Source organism: Suillus discolor, assembly GCF_016758755.1.
Source record: "Suillus discolor strain FC423 chromosome Unknown F5147scaffold_85, whole genome shotgun sequence".
Taxonomy (NCBI): domain Eukaryota; kingdom Fungi; phylum Basidiomycota; class Agaricomycetes; order Boletales; family Suillaceae; genus Suillus; species Suillus discolor.
Window position 1 is genome coordinate 19,438 of NW_024541332.1, and position 16,176 is coordinate 35,613.

General features: G+C 48.5%; 6 protein-coding genes across 6 annotated transcripts; 3 read left to right on the forward strand and 3 right to left on the reverse strand.

Moving 5' to 3' along the window:
• Positions 1 to 1,701: 1,701 nt before the first annotated feature.
• On the forward strand, positions 1,702 to 5,191 carry F5147DRAFT_585500 (uncharacterized protein; the record flags this gene model as incomplete). Its single annotated transcript, XM_041431869.1, has 5 exons — positions 1,702 to 2,117; positions 2,176 to 2,364; positions 2,423 to 2,543; positions 2,596 to 3,684; positions 3,737 to 5,191. 5 exons carry the CDS (start codon positions 1,702 to 1,704, stop codon positions 5,189 to 5,191), a joined length of 3,270 nt encoding a protein of 1,089 aa, XP_041287128.1.
• Positions 5,192 to 5,421: 230 nt separating this feature from the next.
• F5147DRAFT_642600 (uncharacterized protein) lies at positions 5,422 to 7,219 on the reverse strand (the record flags this gene model as incomplete). Its single annotated transcript, XM_041433096.1, has 4 exons — positions 6,941 to 7,219; positions 6,855 to 6,892; positions 6,124 to 6,802; positions 5,422 to 5,996 (listed from the first exon to the last, which is right to left on the reverse strand). Exons 1-4 carry the CDS (start codon positions 6,987 to 6,989, stop codon positions 5,422 to 5,424), a joined length of 1,341 nt encoding a protein of 446 aa, XP_041287129.1. The 5' UTR covers positions 6,990 to 7,219.
• A 1,058-nt stretch (positions 7,220 to 8,277) lies between these two features.
• On the reverse strand, positions 8,278 to 9,381 carry F5147DRAFT_840487 (HAD-like domain-containing protein). Its single transcript, XM_041444294.1, has 3 exons — positions 9,053 to 9,381; positions 8,523 to 8,995; positions 8,278 to 8,463 (listed from the first exon to the last, which is right to left on the reverse strand). The coding sequence occupies exons 1-3, from the start codon at positions 9,334 to 9,336 to the stop codon at positions 8,330 to 8,332; spliced, it is 891 nt and encodes a 296-aa protein (XP_041287130.1). The 5' UTR covers positions 9,337 to 9,381; the 3' UTR covers positions 8,278 to 8,329.
• An 85-nt stretch (positions 9,382 to 9,466) lies between these two features.
• F5147DRAFT_720984 (uncharacterized protein) lies at positions 9,467 to 10,995 on the reverse strand. The gene is made up of 8 exons (XM_041438855.1): positions 10,848 to 10,995; positions 10,707 to 10,789; positions 10,588 to 10,652; positions 10,518 to 10,562; positions 10,393 to 10,467; positions 10,152 to 10,342; positions 9,896 to 10,097; positions 9,467 to 9,846 (listed from the first exon to the last, which is right to left on the reverse strand). Exons 1-8 carry the CDS (start codon positions 10,907 to 10,909, stop codon positions 9,664 to 9,666), a joined length of 906 nt encoding a protein of 301 aa, XP_041287131.1. The 5' UTR covers positions 10,910 to 10,995; the 3' UTR covers positions 9,467 to 9,663.
• A 103-nt stretch (positions 10,996 to 11,098) lies between these two features.
• F5147DRAFT_779360 (uncharacterized protein) lies at positions 11,099 to 11,797 on the forward strand (the record flags this gene model as incomplete). Its single annotated transcript, XM_041442278.1, has 2 exons — positions 11,099 to 11,673; positions 11,725 to 11,797. 2 exons carry the CDS (start codon positions 11,099 to 11,101, stop codon positions 11,795 to 11,797), a joined length of 648 nt encoding a protein of 215 aa, XP_041287132.1.
• Positions 11,798 to 14,249: 2,452 nt separating this feature from the next.
• F5147DRAFT_422227 (Chloroperoxidase) lies at positions 14,250 to 15,418 on the forward strand. Its single transcript, XM_041429748.1, has 2 exons — positions 14,250 to 14,542; positions 14,599 to 15,418. The coding sequence occupies exons 1-2, from the start codon at positions 14,364 to 14,366 to the stop codon at positions 15,194 to 15,196; spliced, it is 777 nt and encodes a 258-aa protein (XP_041287133.1). The 5' UTR covers positions 14,250 to 14,363; the 3' UTR covers positions 15,197 to 15,418.
• The last annotated feature ends 758 nt before the right edge of the window (positions 15,419 to 16,176 follow it).

The window sequence follows — 16,176 nt, forward strand, 5'->3', positions numbered from 1 at the left end:
ACCTTAGATGTAGTCATTGATTTACTAGATAAAGCGGTAGACTGGTGGAGTGATACGGTAGAAGGCACGACCTTGCGACGTTTTCGAGGTCTGGAAGATGGGGTGGGGAGCGCCAGGGTTTGGAGTGTAGACCGAACTTCATCAGGCATAGGTGTCAGGTAACATGATTTGGTGAGTGGAATCTTCATCTCCGCTTCCGATGGTTCTACAGAACTCTGGTCCTTCGCGGGTAGCTCACGATGGTAAGCATCAACAGGTTCGAGCTTGCGCTTCTTTTTCTTCCTCTTTGATACCTCTAGTGAATCGTTATGCGCCGATAGTGGTGGAACTGTAGACGCAGACTTGACAAGAATCTCTACCGCGTCAAGTAGTTTGCGAGGACCTTTGCGCGTGGAACCATCGGTCGAAACACCCTTGCCTGAGGGCGTAAAGTGGATAGAAGACTCTCCTGTGGGTATGCGCTGTTGATTGGTGGTTACTGACTCACTCCTGCGACGCTTTGATTTGGCATGAGAGACATGCTGTGAGGTATTCTTCGAAGCTCGAGACTTTCTAGCAGTCACTGGAAGACAATCATTATTTTCAGGTAAGGGTTTTCTCTTCAGAAAAGTAGATGTCTGAGGGGTGTAAGCATATGAACGTAGAAACTGAGAAAAGGTGGAAGGGGTGCTCATCGACTGAGACAGAGATAGAGGTGGACCATGGTGGACTTGGGTGATGGACCGGGTGGACCTCTCGGACTTTTGGTGGCGTCATGACCGGAAAAGGTAAAGTCAGGTTTAGTGACTCGGCTTTGGGAAGCTGGGGATCAGACGGAGGCTCCTGTTCGTCAGAAGCCATCACCAGCGTAACTCACCTTGAAAGCAGTCTCGAATCGAACAATAATCATTTCTTATATTCTTTCAAATCTCTTTCTCTTATATATCTCTTGTTAGTTCTTGCATTCATTTACAAGAACAGAGCGTCTGTGAATCTACAAATTCATTTCTTATCTGTCCAAACAGTTGGGACTATTTCTTTCATTCACATCTCTTAATGCCATCAAGGAAGAACCGAAATGCAACCCGTCAATCACCTCGTACTCCTGTTAATAATTACTCTCCTGCTATCCTTCCTATCGACTCAAATTCTCCACCTTGGTCTACGGAACAGTCTCCCCTTGTCGAGCCAGACAGACCTCCAGATTCTCCTATCATTCAAATCAACCTCGAACTTCCTCCAGTGGTAGCAATGGAAGATGAGAGTTCACCTATCAAGCATGACGGGGGTCTTCTTTTGGCAACCCCCGAGTCTCGTCCCTCGCCTGTGCGTTCAGAGGTTAAGCTTCCTCCAACAGAAGACGACTTTACGTTCACACCAGGAGCGCTTGGCCATACCCGATCTCCTGTGCTTGCCCGGTGAGCATTTTCTCTTTGTTTGTCTCTACCGGTTCGTTTTTGGGGTGCCGCACTTCTTTCATACTTGAGGGAAACACAAGGGGCATTTACACAGCATGGTGTTGTCTTCCCTGATTATCGTATCCTCACCTTGATGCGCCCCATCAGTTTTCCTGTGTTGTGACATATTCAATCGACAAGTATAGTAGATCACCACGTGCGCATGCATTCTGTACATCATATTCTCGTTCGTTTCCCCACTCCTTTCCTTCATTAGGCACAAAAGGCAAGATAGCTGAACTTACACTTTCCTAGCGAGCCAACCATGCTTGAGAACTTCTCTCGCGCTGTGCGCAACTACGTGCCAACTTCCATTCCTGTTCCTGCCTCCGCACCCTCTCCGCCGCGGGTATCAAGACCCGTTTCTTTTGGTAGCTTCATGGCCCCTCCTGGCGCTTCAAGTCGTTCACCAGGTCCAAATATACCCATTGTCTCTCCAACCGCCAGGAAGCCTCTTGGCGCTGGTCCAATTGGAAATCAACAGAATTGGAGAATGAGACCAGGCGCCAGACTTGACTCAGCAGACGACGATGAACATGCTATCTTCGGCTCTGACGATGAGGACTGTGAAAGCGCGTTCTCAGGAGATCAACCCCTAACGACTTACCCTACCGCCGCTGAAGGCGACTCTATTGTGTGGTCCCGCTGGGACACCCTCATTGAGAACGGTTCGAGACCTCGGTGAGTTAATTCATGTCTCAGCAACAGACGGTTTTATAACAGACGTTACATCATTCAGGCGTATACTGTTACTTGGCTACACCACTGGCCTTCAGATTTGGGACTGCACACTCCTGGGATCAGTGTCCGAGATTCTGAATCTTACTGATTATCCCTTTGGGTCCGTTACCTTTGCTGGTGTGCTTGCGACTCCGCACTCCTCTGGAGAACGTGAATATGACAGTTCCAGGCCTCTAATTGGTGTAATGTGCGTTAAATTTCATGCTAGATACATGACATCCACCTCTGATAAACGGAATGTGCAGCTCTAGGTCGAAAGACAAGTCAACGATGTCTATTTATTCATTGCGGGCTCACAAGGTCATCAAGCATCTTCCGTTTGTTAATGTAACAACCTTTACTTCAAGTGCACACTTCATTGTCATCGTAAGTATCTGGCTTATCCACCTATAAGACGTCGCTGACCAGCAAACAACAGAATACTACAAATCCACCAACTCTACACATTCTTTCTTCAGCATCCTTTACAGAACTACATACTATTTCTTCGCTTGCCATTCTTCCTTCGTACACAACAATTCCATATAAAGCCAATACCAACAACATTGTATCATTAACACCGATAGACTCCATCAACACCAACCATGCTTCTCATGACTATCCCGTCCCCATATTTGCTCTTTCTCATCGCATCTTGGCATATGCTTCCCTGCCTCCTAGAGCAGATTCTCATGTTGGAGCCGTTTCTCAGCCTCGCACGCGCCTACGCTCCCCGTCAAGCACCCTCGGAATATCTCATGCTGCTGCACTCAAGGTCGGGGGGACCGTCCTCAGCGGGGTGAAGTCCCTTGGTGGAATAGCATATTCCGCTGCTGCGGAGTATGCGAAATCTCGCGCGGGCGCGGGAGATCAATCACGCGCGGCTCAAGGGCAAACATCAGTGATGAGTGGCGTCAGTAACCTCTTCTTTTCACGGAGCGCCCCTGCTGCGAGCAGCGGCCATTCGGACCCAACCGAAGTTACGTCTCTGTCGCCGGCGCTATTTCCAAATACCCAAGACCGACAAGAGGAAGTAGAGACGCTATCGTCGGGTTATCATATTACAGTACTAGATCTGGCTTCCCTTTTGTCCGGAGACAGTCCGTCCGTACGCATCATTTCCGAATTCGTCGCATTTAAGCACCAGCCCGTGTCCTCTCTCAAGTTCACTCTTGATGGGACCTCCTTGCTAGTATCTCCTAGGGATGGGCAAGCCGTTCGCGCTTTCCAGATTCGGCCTACGGCGAGTGTTTTACTTCCCACCGACAAGAAGTATGCTGGCGACCATCAAATCGCGCTCGTCGGGCGCCAATTCAATGCTGAACAAAGTTCACCGTGGCACATGTACAATCTACGCCGAGGTCGGACAACTGCCGTCATTGATGGGATCGAAGTTTCGGCGGATGGGCGGTGGGTCGCTTTTGGGACTAGGAAAGCGACAGTACACGTCTTTGCTATCAATCCATATGGCGGAAAACCAGACTTGCGAAGCCATATGGAGAACAGGGTTCGGAATACAAATGAAGCCGTAAGTAAACGTCATCTTCCTAGTCCGTTTAGTTTTGCTCAGATTATATTAGCATGTCCCATTGTCCGTTGAATTGTCATCGCTTGTGCGTCTCAGATCCGTCAAGGCGTCCGCTCACGGCGGCGTCAAGCCGGGAATTACCTTTACGTTCCTTCCTAGCGACACACCGTTGCCTGCCAGCCTCCAGCCTCCCCCATCTGCCATCACATCGTCTCCTAGCACGTCCTCAAGTCGTTCTGATCAACCTTCTCCGCTTCGGGCGAGGAAGACTGCCAACTTTCAGGATCTTCTTCTCTTTGATCCCTCTGATGGTGTACTATCTTTGCGACGTATCATGCTCGATCAACGTCCTCGTGATACAGGTGCATTTTCATATACATTAGCCAACTTGCCAACGAGCATGTCGCTTCCTGGTACTAGTGCCACTGGTCGTCTCAGCACATCGCCACACAATCGCGTCGGCGTCGCGTCGACCAAGACTTCCGGCCTAACTCAAATGATGTTGGAATCTGCCAGCGAATTGCATGGACGAGATACCATGATCGCTACTTGGCAGCTTAGACGACACCGAGATTGGGGCGAAGTAAAGCACGTGCAGCGATTGAATGCGTGGTCTCCTGGACGAACGCCTATTGCAAAGTATGCGCTATTGTCAACAAGTGGCTTTGATGCTGACGCAGATCGCATTGCTTTTAGCTCCCTTGTTCATGCAGAACTATCTACATATTCCAGGTCGCCGAATGTGAATCCTCGCCTTATCTATCTCGCCCACCAATTCAGCTTTTACACTCTGGGCGAAGATTACCATGCTCTCATTCGCCGCAATCGACTAGACATAACAGGGACCAAGATGGACGTGCGCAAGGAGGTAGAAGTCAGTGCATATTCCGCAGGCACTGGAGAGTCCTTTGTCGAGGGATTTTCGCCTCGTGATATGGGACGAGTCGTGTCTTCCTTTGACGAACCAATAGCGTCTGCTATATCTGCCGATATGGAGTACCCGCGTTCATCTCGGTCTCTCATCCCCATGCTCCCGAACGGGGCTGGTTTGAAGCCACGGTCCTTTAAGAACCCCATCCCCATCCGCGCAATGACATCAAATATTGCCGAAGGTGTCGGAGAAGGTTTTGGTCGTATCCGAAGAGAGATCAATCGAGTTCGTTCCCCACAGCTTGTACGACCAGAGGGTCTATCAGCGTCCGTTCCTCTTGAGTTTGATGAGCATGACGAGGATCTAGTGTTCCCAGGGATGGAACGGGATGATGACGTTGTGGATGACAATGGGTCCAGAGGTGAAGACGCCACGGACCCTTCGATTGATACACCTCCTACCGATGCTGAGCTGTGCGATGATGGAACCGAGTTATGGCATGGTTGGACAGAAGAGGATAAGCTCGCCGTGGATGAGGCAGAACAGTTTGACGATGTCGTCGGATTCTTGGACGAGGAGCAGACGCCAGCGATTCAAGCGGAGCAAAGGAGGGCGAACAGGAAACAGCTTTGGTAGCCGCATCACGCGCTGTGCTTCCTATTGCTTACTATCTACGTTTGTAATGTGTATTATCTGACATGTAACACGTGGTCCGATGAAATTAGTAAACTTTGTTTGCAATCCAAGATAAATGCTACATGTAAACGTGAGATGCTCTGGATGATATCAAGATACACATGTTGGTATGTAGTGGGCATAAGCAGTGACCAACGACAAGAAATGAAATGAAGACATATGTATGTGCATTATGAACGACTTGAGAGTGATCCATTCTGCCTTGCGACTGCGCGGCCTGATGTGTCACAGGGGAATGCAGGTCGTAGGGCTGTGGAAACCCGGGAATCTGTGCAAGAGCGCACGTAGGCTGGGTTTGATGGTCTATAAAGGTATTCCGTGGGGTGCGATGGCGACGGGCCGAGATGGGAAGGGGGACGGGGTCGAGGATAACTATAAGAAGTAGTTTTCCGGGATGGGGAAGGCGATCGTGACCAAAATGAGTTGGACTGCGACCCTGATCCACCGGGATGATTAACCTCCTTATGTTCTTTACTGCAGCCCTCGTAGACATCCATTGCGTATTGGGAATCATCATCGTCAGAAAGATCGTCTTCTGATTCTTCCGAGTCTGTTGCGGGTGGCGAGACCAGGGACTGACCATGCCCCAGGATGTCCGAAGGGAACGGGGATTGATCACATGCACCATGGCCATCCATGTCAGCCAAATGGCCCGCAGACAGTCTCGTGTGATTCCGCCAGTGGCGGCGCATGTTTGAATTGACGTTGAATTCACGACCACATCCTGGATATGGGCACTGATATGCTAAAATTGGAAAAGTCAGCTAGTGTCTTCGTGGGTGTTGATACAAATTGAGAAGAAGTGATGCAACGAGGCAAACACGATTTGTCTTGAAGACGGACGAGTCCGAGATAATCAGATATAAACGTACGTTTTGCTCCCGTGTGTGTGTTTACGTGGATCTTCATGCTGCTGGGGCGATTGAATCGCTTGCCGCAATGAGGACACTGGTGCTTCTTACCGCGCCCTTCTCCATGCAGCATTGTTGTTAGATGATCCGACGACTTTAGGTAAGGTCTCCTGCCATCATTTGTCATGACGGTGGAAGCAGAATTGGGAGGGTCTGATACAGAAAAGGACAATACGGATGATGAAGGCTGGGGTCTAGATTCTTGAACGTGTTGGGATGGACTAGGTAGGGTATCGCGTGGAATTTGTGAACTGTAAAGAGGGCCCGGGGACCTGTGCTTTTGGCGTTGTTGTGACTGCCGAGGAGGTACGAAGGGAGCCATAGAAACCCGGAAAACCGGAGTCGATCCATTGGCGATTCCCGAGCCCGATTTTCCCTGAGAGGAGTTTGTTGCACGAGTACGCAACTTGGTGCTAGAAGCGATATGCTGGAGGGAGGAAGCGAGAGGGTCAGCTCGGAGAACGTTGAAGGAATAAGCTGCGGGAGGTTGAGTATTGTCTGGGGTGAGATAGGACAATCGATTTGAAGCCGAGTCTGAGCTTGTACTGGATGGTGGTGGTGATGGAAGACTGCGAATTGCGGAATCACCCGTACGATAGGGTTTTGAACCGCGGTGGCGAGAAGTGGGGCGAAGATGATCCTGGTGGATATGATGAGGAGGGAGGGGTGTAAGGATTTGGGGATAAACTCACAGCAGTGTCATTGTCTTGTTGAGTACGAATTGAAATTTCTGGATGTAGAGTGAGTAGTGAGTATAGGGAATTTAAGAGAGGCATACCAGGGAAGATGTCGCGTATGCTAGGGAGTGGTACGCTCTGGTGAGACATTGTAATGATAAAGCGCAGTCAAGGGACGGTGGTAGCAACCTGCTGTGGGCTTTGGGAGCTAAAAGGAATTTGAAGGATATTTATATAGATGAGGGAAGAGCCTGTTATGGATGATGGCCAATGCGGTGTTCTAAAGAAGGACCGAGGGCGCTTTGATGCGAGCACCGAGGATTGGCTCGAGCATGACCGTGGACCGCAGTAAGAGTGAAAAGATTAGCCTTGCCATGTACAGAAACGGGATAATATATTATATCATATTATTTCTCATTTTATATGATTTTATATCTCCTGAAAATCTCTCTTCTTCTTATATTAAATCGGCCGCCGGTCACTCTTTTTCGTAAGTAAATCCGCCTAACCGCACTTGAATTACCACATTATTATATACGATGATCTTTTCCCCTTTTTGACCAGTGATCTCCGCCCCCAATCCCTTCTCATTCCTGACTTATCCGCCGATCTTATCGTCAGCTGAGAATGTAATACACCTATCCTCAATTAGTCTCCGTTCTCCTGCCGTACCATCCTGTCATACTACTACATAGTCCCCGTCTCTCTTCGGTTATACACATCCCTCAATACACTGGCTCTGATCACCCTCTTTACGTCCACATCACTCGCAGCAACTCTCCGAGGTGATACCGTGCTTCTCATCCGTGGACATAGCTCATTCGGCACCCCCAGTCGGTCATCACTCGATGCACTCCATCCTCGCCTACCCCCGTTCTTTATGTTCTAAAGAGGATCTCTTGACTCATCGATCATCCGCGGTACTACGTATACGGCGGACGCAGCATGGCACCTTCCGATCTACTTGCGCTCTAAGCGGACTCTTGGTCATGCGGTTTGCACGTTGGTTTCCTGGCTCCATTAAATCATACAACCATAGCATCCGTTCACTCGTCAAAAATAATTCCATCCGCTTGTCTATAAATTCAACCGCGACACTGATTTTCGGATTGGCGCGGTGGCTTTCCCTCTTCGTCTCCAATGCTATGTTTAATATTCTCTTACCATTGTGGGAAATCGCCGTTAAGATCGACAGGGCACATGGTTGCCGCCGGTTGGATGGCCGGATTGTCGCTGCGGTTAATTGCGTTATCGATCTTGACAACAACCAGGTCATGATTCTGAACAAACTTTTCCCGATATGCTGAATCCCATCCGAGATCAGTGGGAAATCGATCTTTCAAGTATCCAAGACCATGTGCTCAAAATCTGAAAATATAGAAAGCCAGACCAGAAACACACTCGGCACTTCTGATCTCAGCTTCAGATCGGTACCGCGTTAGCAAAGCACAAGCGTTGAAGTTCCTATTTAAAGTGAAAAAGCACTACAATTACTCTTTCGAACACTGTGCAACATGTGCAGACAATAACTTATTGACAAAGTCTGCGAACGAATCACAGACCTCATCGGGAGGGTGCACACCTTCCCTGCACTCATCCCCTGGTCGGTATTTTCCTGTTTTCACTGAGAATCCCCATTAATAATCGCTTGGCACGGCAAATTGTAACAAATCAACTCAATACCTAAGATCCTCCAGAGACACAGGTCTATGGCGCCGCCACCAAGGTCCGTTCGGACATCGTCGCCAATCACGGCGATGCATCCTTCAGAATCGTATCCCTCACAATCGAGGCTCTCAATCACCGTTTGGAAGAAAGCTTTACTGGGCTTGCCGAGCACCTCCGCTTCCCTTTCGGTGGCATTTTCAAGAGCGGTGACAAACGGTCCTGGACCAAGTGCAAGCCCATGGCCCGAGGATTCTAGGTATCTCGCCTTGTGTAAAGCGATGAGGGGGATCGATGCCTTCGGATCCTCACCACACCGCTTCTGCGAATCATGTTCTCCAACAAGAATCCGAAATGCAGAATTAAGATGATCATAGTCGAACAGCGCAGGCGCCAAGCCCACAATTACCGCGTCATAGGGGGCACTATGATCGTACAGTCCTCCGGAAATGCATTCGTCTTTAGCGGACTCGGACAACAGGAAATACGGTCTTGGAACGGCTTCAGCTTGATGCTATGCCATGCTTAAAAAATTTTGGATCGCTTACCTTTTGAGACCCCTTGACCGGATAAGACTCCGTACGGCCTTAAGGCTCGTCCATAGTTCTTGCGATTCACCGGTTTGCACGTCAAAACCAGCATCTAGCATTCTCTTCTGAAGGACTGAGGTGGATTCTTTGCTGGTATTGCTACAAAACCTGAATGGGAATTTACTGCGCCGCAGCTCAGCAAGCGCTTGAACTGCTTCTTGTGTGGGCGTCGAGCCGATCATCAGAGTACCAGAAATGTCTATAAGCAAAGCACGAATTTTCGGTCTTGGTCTTACAGCCATGGTGAAAGTGGGGCGTTGCTTTATCGCCGTTATCGATGATGGAAGTAAAAGGTCACTGTCGGACCATGGTGTGCGCGTCTATGACATTTTAATCACGTGCGGCGCCTTATCTGCACTCATTCAGGAGTCCTTGACGATTTGCAACCTTATTATTTTTCATCTTTTGTGTATGCGGTATGTAACAATCAGACCAAATATAACGTTCACGTAACGTCCTAACGGAGAGGAAAGGGTTCATATAGTATGTAACCAACGGGAATCAGGCCATTTAAAATGTTCACGTAACGCGCTAGCGGAGAGGAAAGGGAACTAGAATCTCACCGCTGCTCAGCCAGAGCCCCAGAGAGCTTCGGCATCTATCTCTCGCGGACCACGCCCGTTTGGTGCTCCTGTATCATGCTCTTCATCAGTGGGTAGTGCAATTCTCCCTTCTCGCTTGGTAAGTCGACGGTAGAGGAGCGTTCCAATGAGAGCCAGAGGGTGAAGTACGGTGAACACAATAACAGTAATCTAGACAAGTGTGAGGTAAGAAGTAGAATTATCATAAAATTTAGCTCACATAAACAAGAGCAGGTTTGGGCCTCGCAGTCCATATACTGACACAAATCCAAGTAGCTGCGACAGCCCATACGATATCACGGCGCATCAGTATCACAAATAGGCCAATGAGATTTGCACCAAATGTGACCCCAAATCCAGGCCAGGCAAAGCGCCCGTAATGGTCGGGGTTACTAGGTGAATAATATAACCCCAGAGTGAGGCTGAAAGGCATACACAATCAGTAATGCAACTTCTCTCAAAAACAAGACTCCTACAAGAGCGAATAGGGAAACAGCAAGGATAGAGGAAGAATGAGGAAGAAACGCAGTGGAGCGTGAATGAGTGCCGTGTCGAGAGGGCGGGATGATGTGGGAGGATGATATGTGAGCAGCGCAATATTCGAATATAACAAGCATAGAACCAGAAGTCCAAGAAGTATCGTTGAGAGTAAGAAAAACTCAAGGACCTGGTCACGTATGACGGTTAAGTTCAACAGGTTTATGATATGCGACGTACCCAACACACGGCCCAAAGAGCCATCAACCAGTTTGCAAACACGAGGGAAAGACCAACTCCTTTCACTATCGTTGTCTGCGTGTGCTAAGGACACTTCAATTGCTCACTAACAATGCGCTGCTTACCTTCGTCTCCGGCTTCCTAGCTACAACCGAGCAATGTGCAGTAGCCTATTTGCCCAAGGCATATGGCGACGACGTAGGCAGAGATGAGACTTGGAGAAGGAGATATCGATGTAGGGTGTGACTTGATAATGGTCCCTAGTAAACACCAACAGGATGAGAGACGAAATGAAGTGCAAGCATGATGCTCACCAGCTGAGGGTTTGACAATGACTGAGCATACAACTAGTGTTGCGATGTTAATCAAAAGTGATAAAGGGGTGAGGACCTGTAGCCTGTGCAGCTAATCAGTAGGTATCGATGATGGTGATTGAGAGGGGCTATACTACACACCGTATAAGGGAAAGGTAATCCTGCACTGCAGGATGAGAAACATCGAGTGGCAACGAGTCCATAGCTAGTTCAGTGTAGTTTCACAAAATTTCTGTGTTGATGAGATGATTGCAAGAGGCAAGTGATGCTGCGTTCAAAAGACATCGACGTTCAACTTGAAGATGATGTCATAGACTCCAGGACCTTCAGGTAAACAAAGGAAAACAACTTTAATTTTTGTAACGGAGAAAAATAAGAGACAACATGCAGTCATGCAGACCAGATCACAGCGTTCGCGGAAGACAGTGCGAGTCCCTGTTGCACACCATGCAGAACTTACAGAACATGCCATGTTAATCAAGACAATCCGCACAAATCACCTGCTTGATCTTACTCACCAACTATACAGCCATGCTAGTGCCCAACGTGCTGTCGATCTTGAAAATATCCGTCAAGGCAAGGGAAAGTTGAAATCAAGAGATACTTGGACCGCTTGGCCTTTGATAGATTGCTTTATTCCGGAATGGCGGATTGAAGACGAAGTCAAATCTCTTGCTGAAGCGGTGGCTCGTCAGCTCAAAACTAAATATCTATCGAGAACACATAGCAAGCACCAATCGGAATCTCAGGACGATGTGGAGGAAAACGATGATGAGGACTTGGAACCTTTGTCTCCAAGTCTTCTCCAAGCCCTGGTCTGGCAAGCCACTAAGGTCCTGGTTTGCATTTTGGACTCCATTCTCGAACAGCGACCAGCGGTAGCAGATAGCATGCAAAATAGGATGTGGGCATTTAATTGGGAGGGTGTTCTCAGAGTCTTAATCTCGGGTATGACTCTAGACAGAACGTAAGTTACTGTCTTTCACGAGGCCCATTTATACTGACGATACTTCGCAAGCGTGATTTCTGCAGCAAAAAAGCGCCTGTCTTCGATATATGGCTCATCCAAGACTCTTGATATCGGTATTTGATTTTTTTTGCAAGTTTATCTCCGGTTTCATATCAAACACCGCACCTTAGCTTTATCCGAGAATTGGTCGCATCGAATCTCGTACATCCGCTGTTGGCTGAACTCTCAGAGAGGTACGAGGATGCATTTCTTCAGCAACCCACCGTGCGTATACGGAGGCCACCAAGTGAGAACATCTCATCCTCATAACCGCGGCCTGTTTGATATACCCATGCTCAGAGAAAAAACGACGGGTTACGTCCAAGGCGATCATCGAGACTGATACAGAGTAGTCATGTTTCCCGCGGATGCTGACGGACCTGGTGTTTGTCCGATTGACAACACGTTCTACTTGGGTTATCGTCGACGCTCACTATGTGGGTGTTTCAACTGATATGCACCACGCTTTCTAACGTGTCTCACAGCTCAATGGTTTCAGTTCTCAGCACGACGAGCATCGAGATTCGGTTCAACGTACTTGTTAACCACGCTTTCATAATTACACCGCTTTTGGTATACTGTTCGATTGGACAAGACCAACGGACTTGAACCGAAGTTCATATGACGGGGATCAGATCACACCGGCAAGAGCCGCTTACCTGACCGAATTCATATCTATCATGCGAGATCCGGGCCACCTCCGAGTCGTCCTCGTCGTTCCTCGCGCTACTAATCCTCTATGGGAACATGTCAAATACATGAGTCCGTTCAGGGATATCCCGATATTTTGATGACCCAGCGCTGAGCATTGGATTGCGCCTACATATCTATCACACAGGTTATACTTAGGCAAGCACAACATCTGCGCCCGTTACCAATGATGGCACCCGCCCACAAGCTATCATCCATTTCATGTGATGTTTGTTGGATGTTGGCTCACATGAGATTTGAGCACTGGTGCTCGGTTTCACGTTCAGATATTCCCGTTGTTCTGGGACGTGCTATCTGCATTGCGGTTCAGTATCTCTTGCCAGTCTACGTCAAATTTGCCAATGGTACCGGTACCTGAACTTGCTGTGACCAGCTGTAGACTGACTCACATGCCAAAGATGTCTTGGCACCGAAGGGCATCGCATGACGCCTACCGAATAGTGAATTTCAATACTGACCTATTCCATATCTGTGTTTTTGGGTTCAGGAAAGTGTGCACACAACTAGTTTCTTCCGTTTCTGATAGCCTGACTGGGCCCATGGGGAAGGCCATGGACCACTCTAATAGAGACGGCCAAGAAAGAAAGTCCGACAAGGCTAAAAATATTGACCAGGGAACTGACTACACGCAAGGTGCTTTCGCGTGAAGAAGTGCCAGTCTTCCAGAGTATAACTCGGACGAAAGCCCGCAGGACTTTTTTTTTTAATCCTAATGAATTCAAATGTTACAGCGCTGCTTACAGAACACATACTCACAGATAGCTCGAGTATCTTGAGAATGATCGGGTGAGATCAGTTCCGGTCGGAGAGATGCTGTTTCCGGGAGCAAGTAAGTTTCATATGTACGCGCGCAAATCAATGATACTTAGGTCATGGGAATAGGTGCAGGGCGGTGCATGGACGCGTTTGACGGTCTGGGACAATCCAGGGCTCCCAATTAAGTAACCCATTGCCCTGGCATGGCATGCCTCCCCATCCCAGATATCAACGCTTCAGCCTCCATCACAATCTTTGACGGACCTGATACATTAATGATACCTGAGTAAGGGATATGATCTACAATTAAAAGCGGTGCCTCGCAGTTGGGCGCATCACAACATTTCATTCCACTGGTATTACCGCTCAACACGGCCGGTTGTTCAAATAGTAGATACCTTTGGCGCAAATTGCAGAAGGGCCCGAGCACGTCGCATCGTCCGAACGTTGGTTTGGGCAACTTGGTGGACTATGTTGAATGGAGTTGAGCCGCCGCTAAAGAGTTTGAATGCCTCATGAGTCATGGGTAGGAAGCGAAAGTATGCCGATGAACTAATTCGGTCAAGGCTGTGTCCATATCAAAATCTGCACATGCGTGACACTGGGCGCCTTGAACTTTTTCACAGCCAAGCCAAATTCTTCAAGCGCCCTGCAAACTTACGAGCTTAAGCTCGAGTTTCATGGGCATCGCGACAGTGGCAGTGGTTTCGAAATCATCCGGTCCATACTAGTGGCGGCACCGCCCAAAGAACGTAAGTCAATGTTTGATGCCGACTCGGATATCACAATTTTGCTTGCTTCATACCTTGCCGATCGCACTAAACCACAGCCAGCATGTGATCGTCATATCAACCGAGGGATACATCAACTTATCTGTGCTCGTACGTTAGAGTCACAAAGTCACACAGGAACTACAGGAACACCCCTACTTCAATCGCATATAAGCGTATGATAGATATCGCAACTTCCTTGTCTCCGCTGAAACTAGGAACTAGTTACGTTTTAATTGTTCCCTCACCCTTGCGATACCTCTCCTAGACTGTTCCCCTTATTTCGTTTGACGCCTATAAAGTCAAGCAGTCCACGAATTAACCAAGACCATCCTCAGATTCTCGGCCTTCATCAGACATACCACAATCAGACCACCCGCAGATTCTCACCCCTCACTAGACATACATATCATGACTTCCAGTACTTCCACAAACTCACATCCGTCCGCCCATACTTCTACAAAAGGACATGAACATCCACAAGGCTCCTGTCCAGTGACGGGCAAGACATATGACTTCTGCCCAGCACAGGCTAATGACGCAAGATCACCCTGCCCGGCGCTGAATGCCCTCGCCAACCATGGTTACCTGTGAGTATCAAATCTCCAGAATTGTGATACATAAGAACTGACGATATTTCGTTCAGTCCACGAGATGGCAAGAACATCGGCCCATGGGACCTCGTTAGTGGACTCAGAAACGGCTACCGCATATCAACAGTGCTGGCCTGCATTTTGTCGTTTGGCAGCATGCTCCTACTCGGGCAATACAGATCCTTGTCGCTCTCAGATCTCGCTCGTCATAACATGATCGAGCATAACGCATCACTTGTTCACAAAGACGACAGAAACGGCGCAGAATATGCTCCATGCATGGTGAACAGGAAGCTATTAGAAGCCCTTTGTGCAGACGGAGGGAAGGTATTCCCAGACAGAATGACTCTCGAGGATGCCGCGCACATCCGTGTCAAGAGAGAAGCGCAGTGCGGAGTGTTGGATGGTGTGCATGGTGAGATAGCTCGAGGCGAGATAGTCATCGCTATCGGAGTCCTAGGTGGCAAGGACGCGGCGAAGAACGGCCTCGCCATTAGCACATTGCACGATTGGCTGCAGCATGAGCGTCTACCTGTTGGCTGGAAGCCGGATCACACTCAGGGCTTGTATCAGACATACAAGATGGCGAAGTATGTCAGGGATCGCATGAGGGAGATCAAAGCGGAGAAACCACCAGTAGAGTCGCATTAATATTTGCTTTCCGTCTATATTTTATTGGTCTTCTAGCGTGTTCAGATTTTATTCGTATATATTTCATACCCATCGCACGTATGTTCGTACCACAAATTTACTTATATCACACAATATCAATAGCACTGTTAATCACTCTGTATTCCATCCAATCCCTTCACGAGCTACACACAATTGTTGATTATCCCTAATTTATTGCTTGGCCTTTACATGGGATCGAGCGTGAGTATGACTCTACCGGTGACCTCCACCCTGGAATACGAACAGTAAGTAAAAGTTGTTGGTCCATTTCCATCACAAATATCAAGACGTTCCAGACATCGACGTCATTGATATGTTGTTTTGAATGGCCCCTAATAAGACCAGCTACACGTATCCCAGGCCATACCAGCATGCCCACGCCTCGCACCCGCAGGCGCCCAGGATGACGAAGGATAGCAACGCAGACACCTGAGCTACAGAGACGCTGACGTTGTAGGAAGGAATTCGAAATTCTGTAAAGCCTTATTAGACAGGTGCGTCCAAAGAGGAGTTGTGTACACCGTATTCTAGAATACGTAGTCTCAGAGCTTGAAGGTCATCAGTGATCAGTATTCAGGTAATGCCTTGTTACGTAGAGACTCTGTCGAAGTGAGAACTGACCAGCGGAAGCACATTACCATTACTTTTGAACCATGCCTTTCTTATCCATCGGCTCCTTGCAGCCTGCGTCCAAGGTGGGAGCGTATCTGGACAGGGGCTTACTACAGATATTAATGTGAGTGCGTAACTCACATTTTAGCCACGTACCCGCGCGAGAGACGGACATTGTCAAGTGTAATCGACAGACCGACAGAACTAGTGTGCATCGTACTAGGTTATGGCATATCGGTAACTCCACCCGCTCGGGCCACGGGGTTGTCGAACGCATGATGATAGCAGGAATACCCAGAGTCGTGTTTTCCATAAGGTATTTTGGGATTGTCATTAATATTGTACCG

Excerpts from the sequence above, each read along its gene's own strand:
- F5147DRAFT_840487 (XM_041444294.1), bottom strand. The coding sequence starts at position 9,336 with ATGGCTGTAAGACCAAGACCGAAAATTCGTGCTTTGCTTATAGACATT. Across the intron at positions 8,996-9,052 it reads CGGTCAAGGGGTCTCAAAAG|ACCGTATTTCCTGTTGTCCG; the intron begins GTAAGCGATCCA and ends AGCCGTTCCAAG. Across the intron at positions 8,464-8,522 it reads GTGTCTCTGGAGGATCTTAG|TGAAAACAGGAAAATACCGA; the intron begins GTATTGAGTTGA and ends GGGGATTCTCAG.
- F5147DRAFT_720984 (XM_041438855.1), bottom strand. The coding sequence starts at position 10,909 with ATGGACTCGTTGCCACTCGATGTTTCTCATCCTGCAGTGCAGGATTAC. Across the intron at positions 10,563-10,587 it reads GTCTCATCTCTGCCTACGTC|GCTACTGCACATTGCTCGGT; the intron begins GTCGCCATATGC and ends TTGGGCAAATAG. Across the intron at positions 10,098-10,151 it reads CTGTTTCCCTATTCGCTCTT|CCTCACTCTGGGGTTATATT; the intron begins GTAGGAGTCTTG and ends TATGCCTTTCAG.
- F5147DRAFT_422227 (XM_041429748.1), top strand. The coding sequence starts at position 14,364 with ATGACTTCCAGTACTTCCACAAACTCACATCCGTCCGCCCATACTTCT. Across the intron at positions 14,543-14,598 it reads CTCGCCAACCATGGTTACCT|TCCACGAGATGGCAAGAACA; the intron begins GTGAGTATCAAA and ends TATTTCGTTCAG.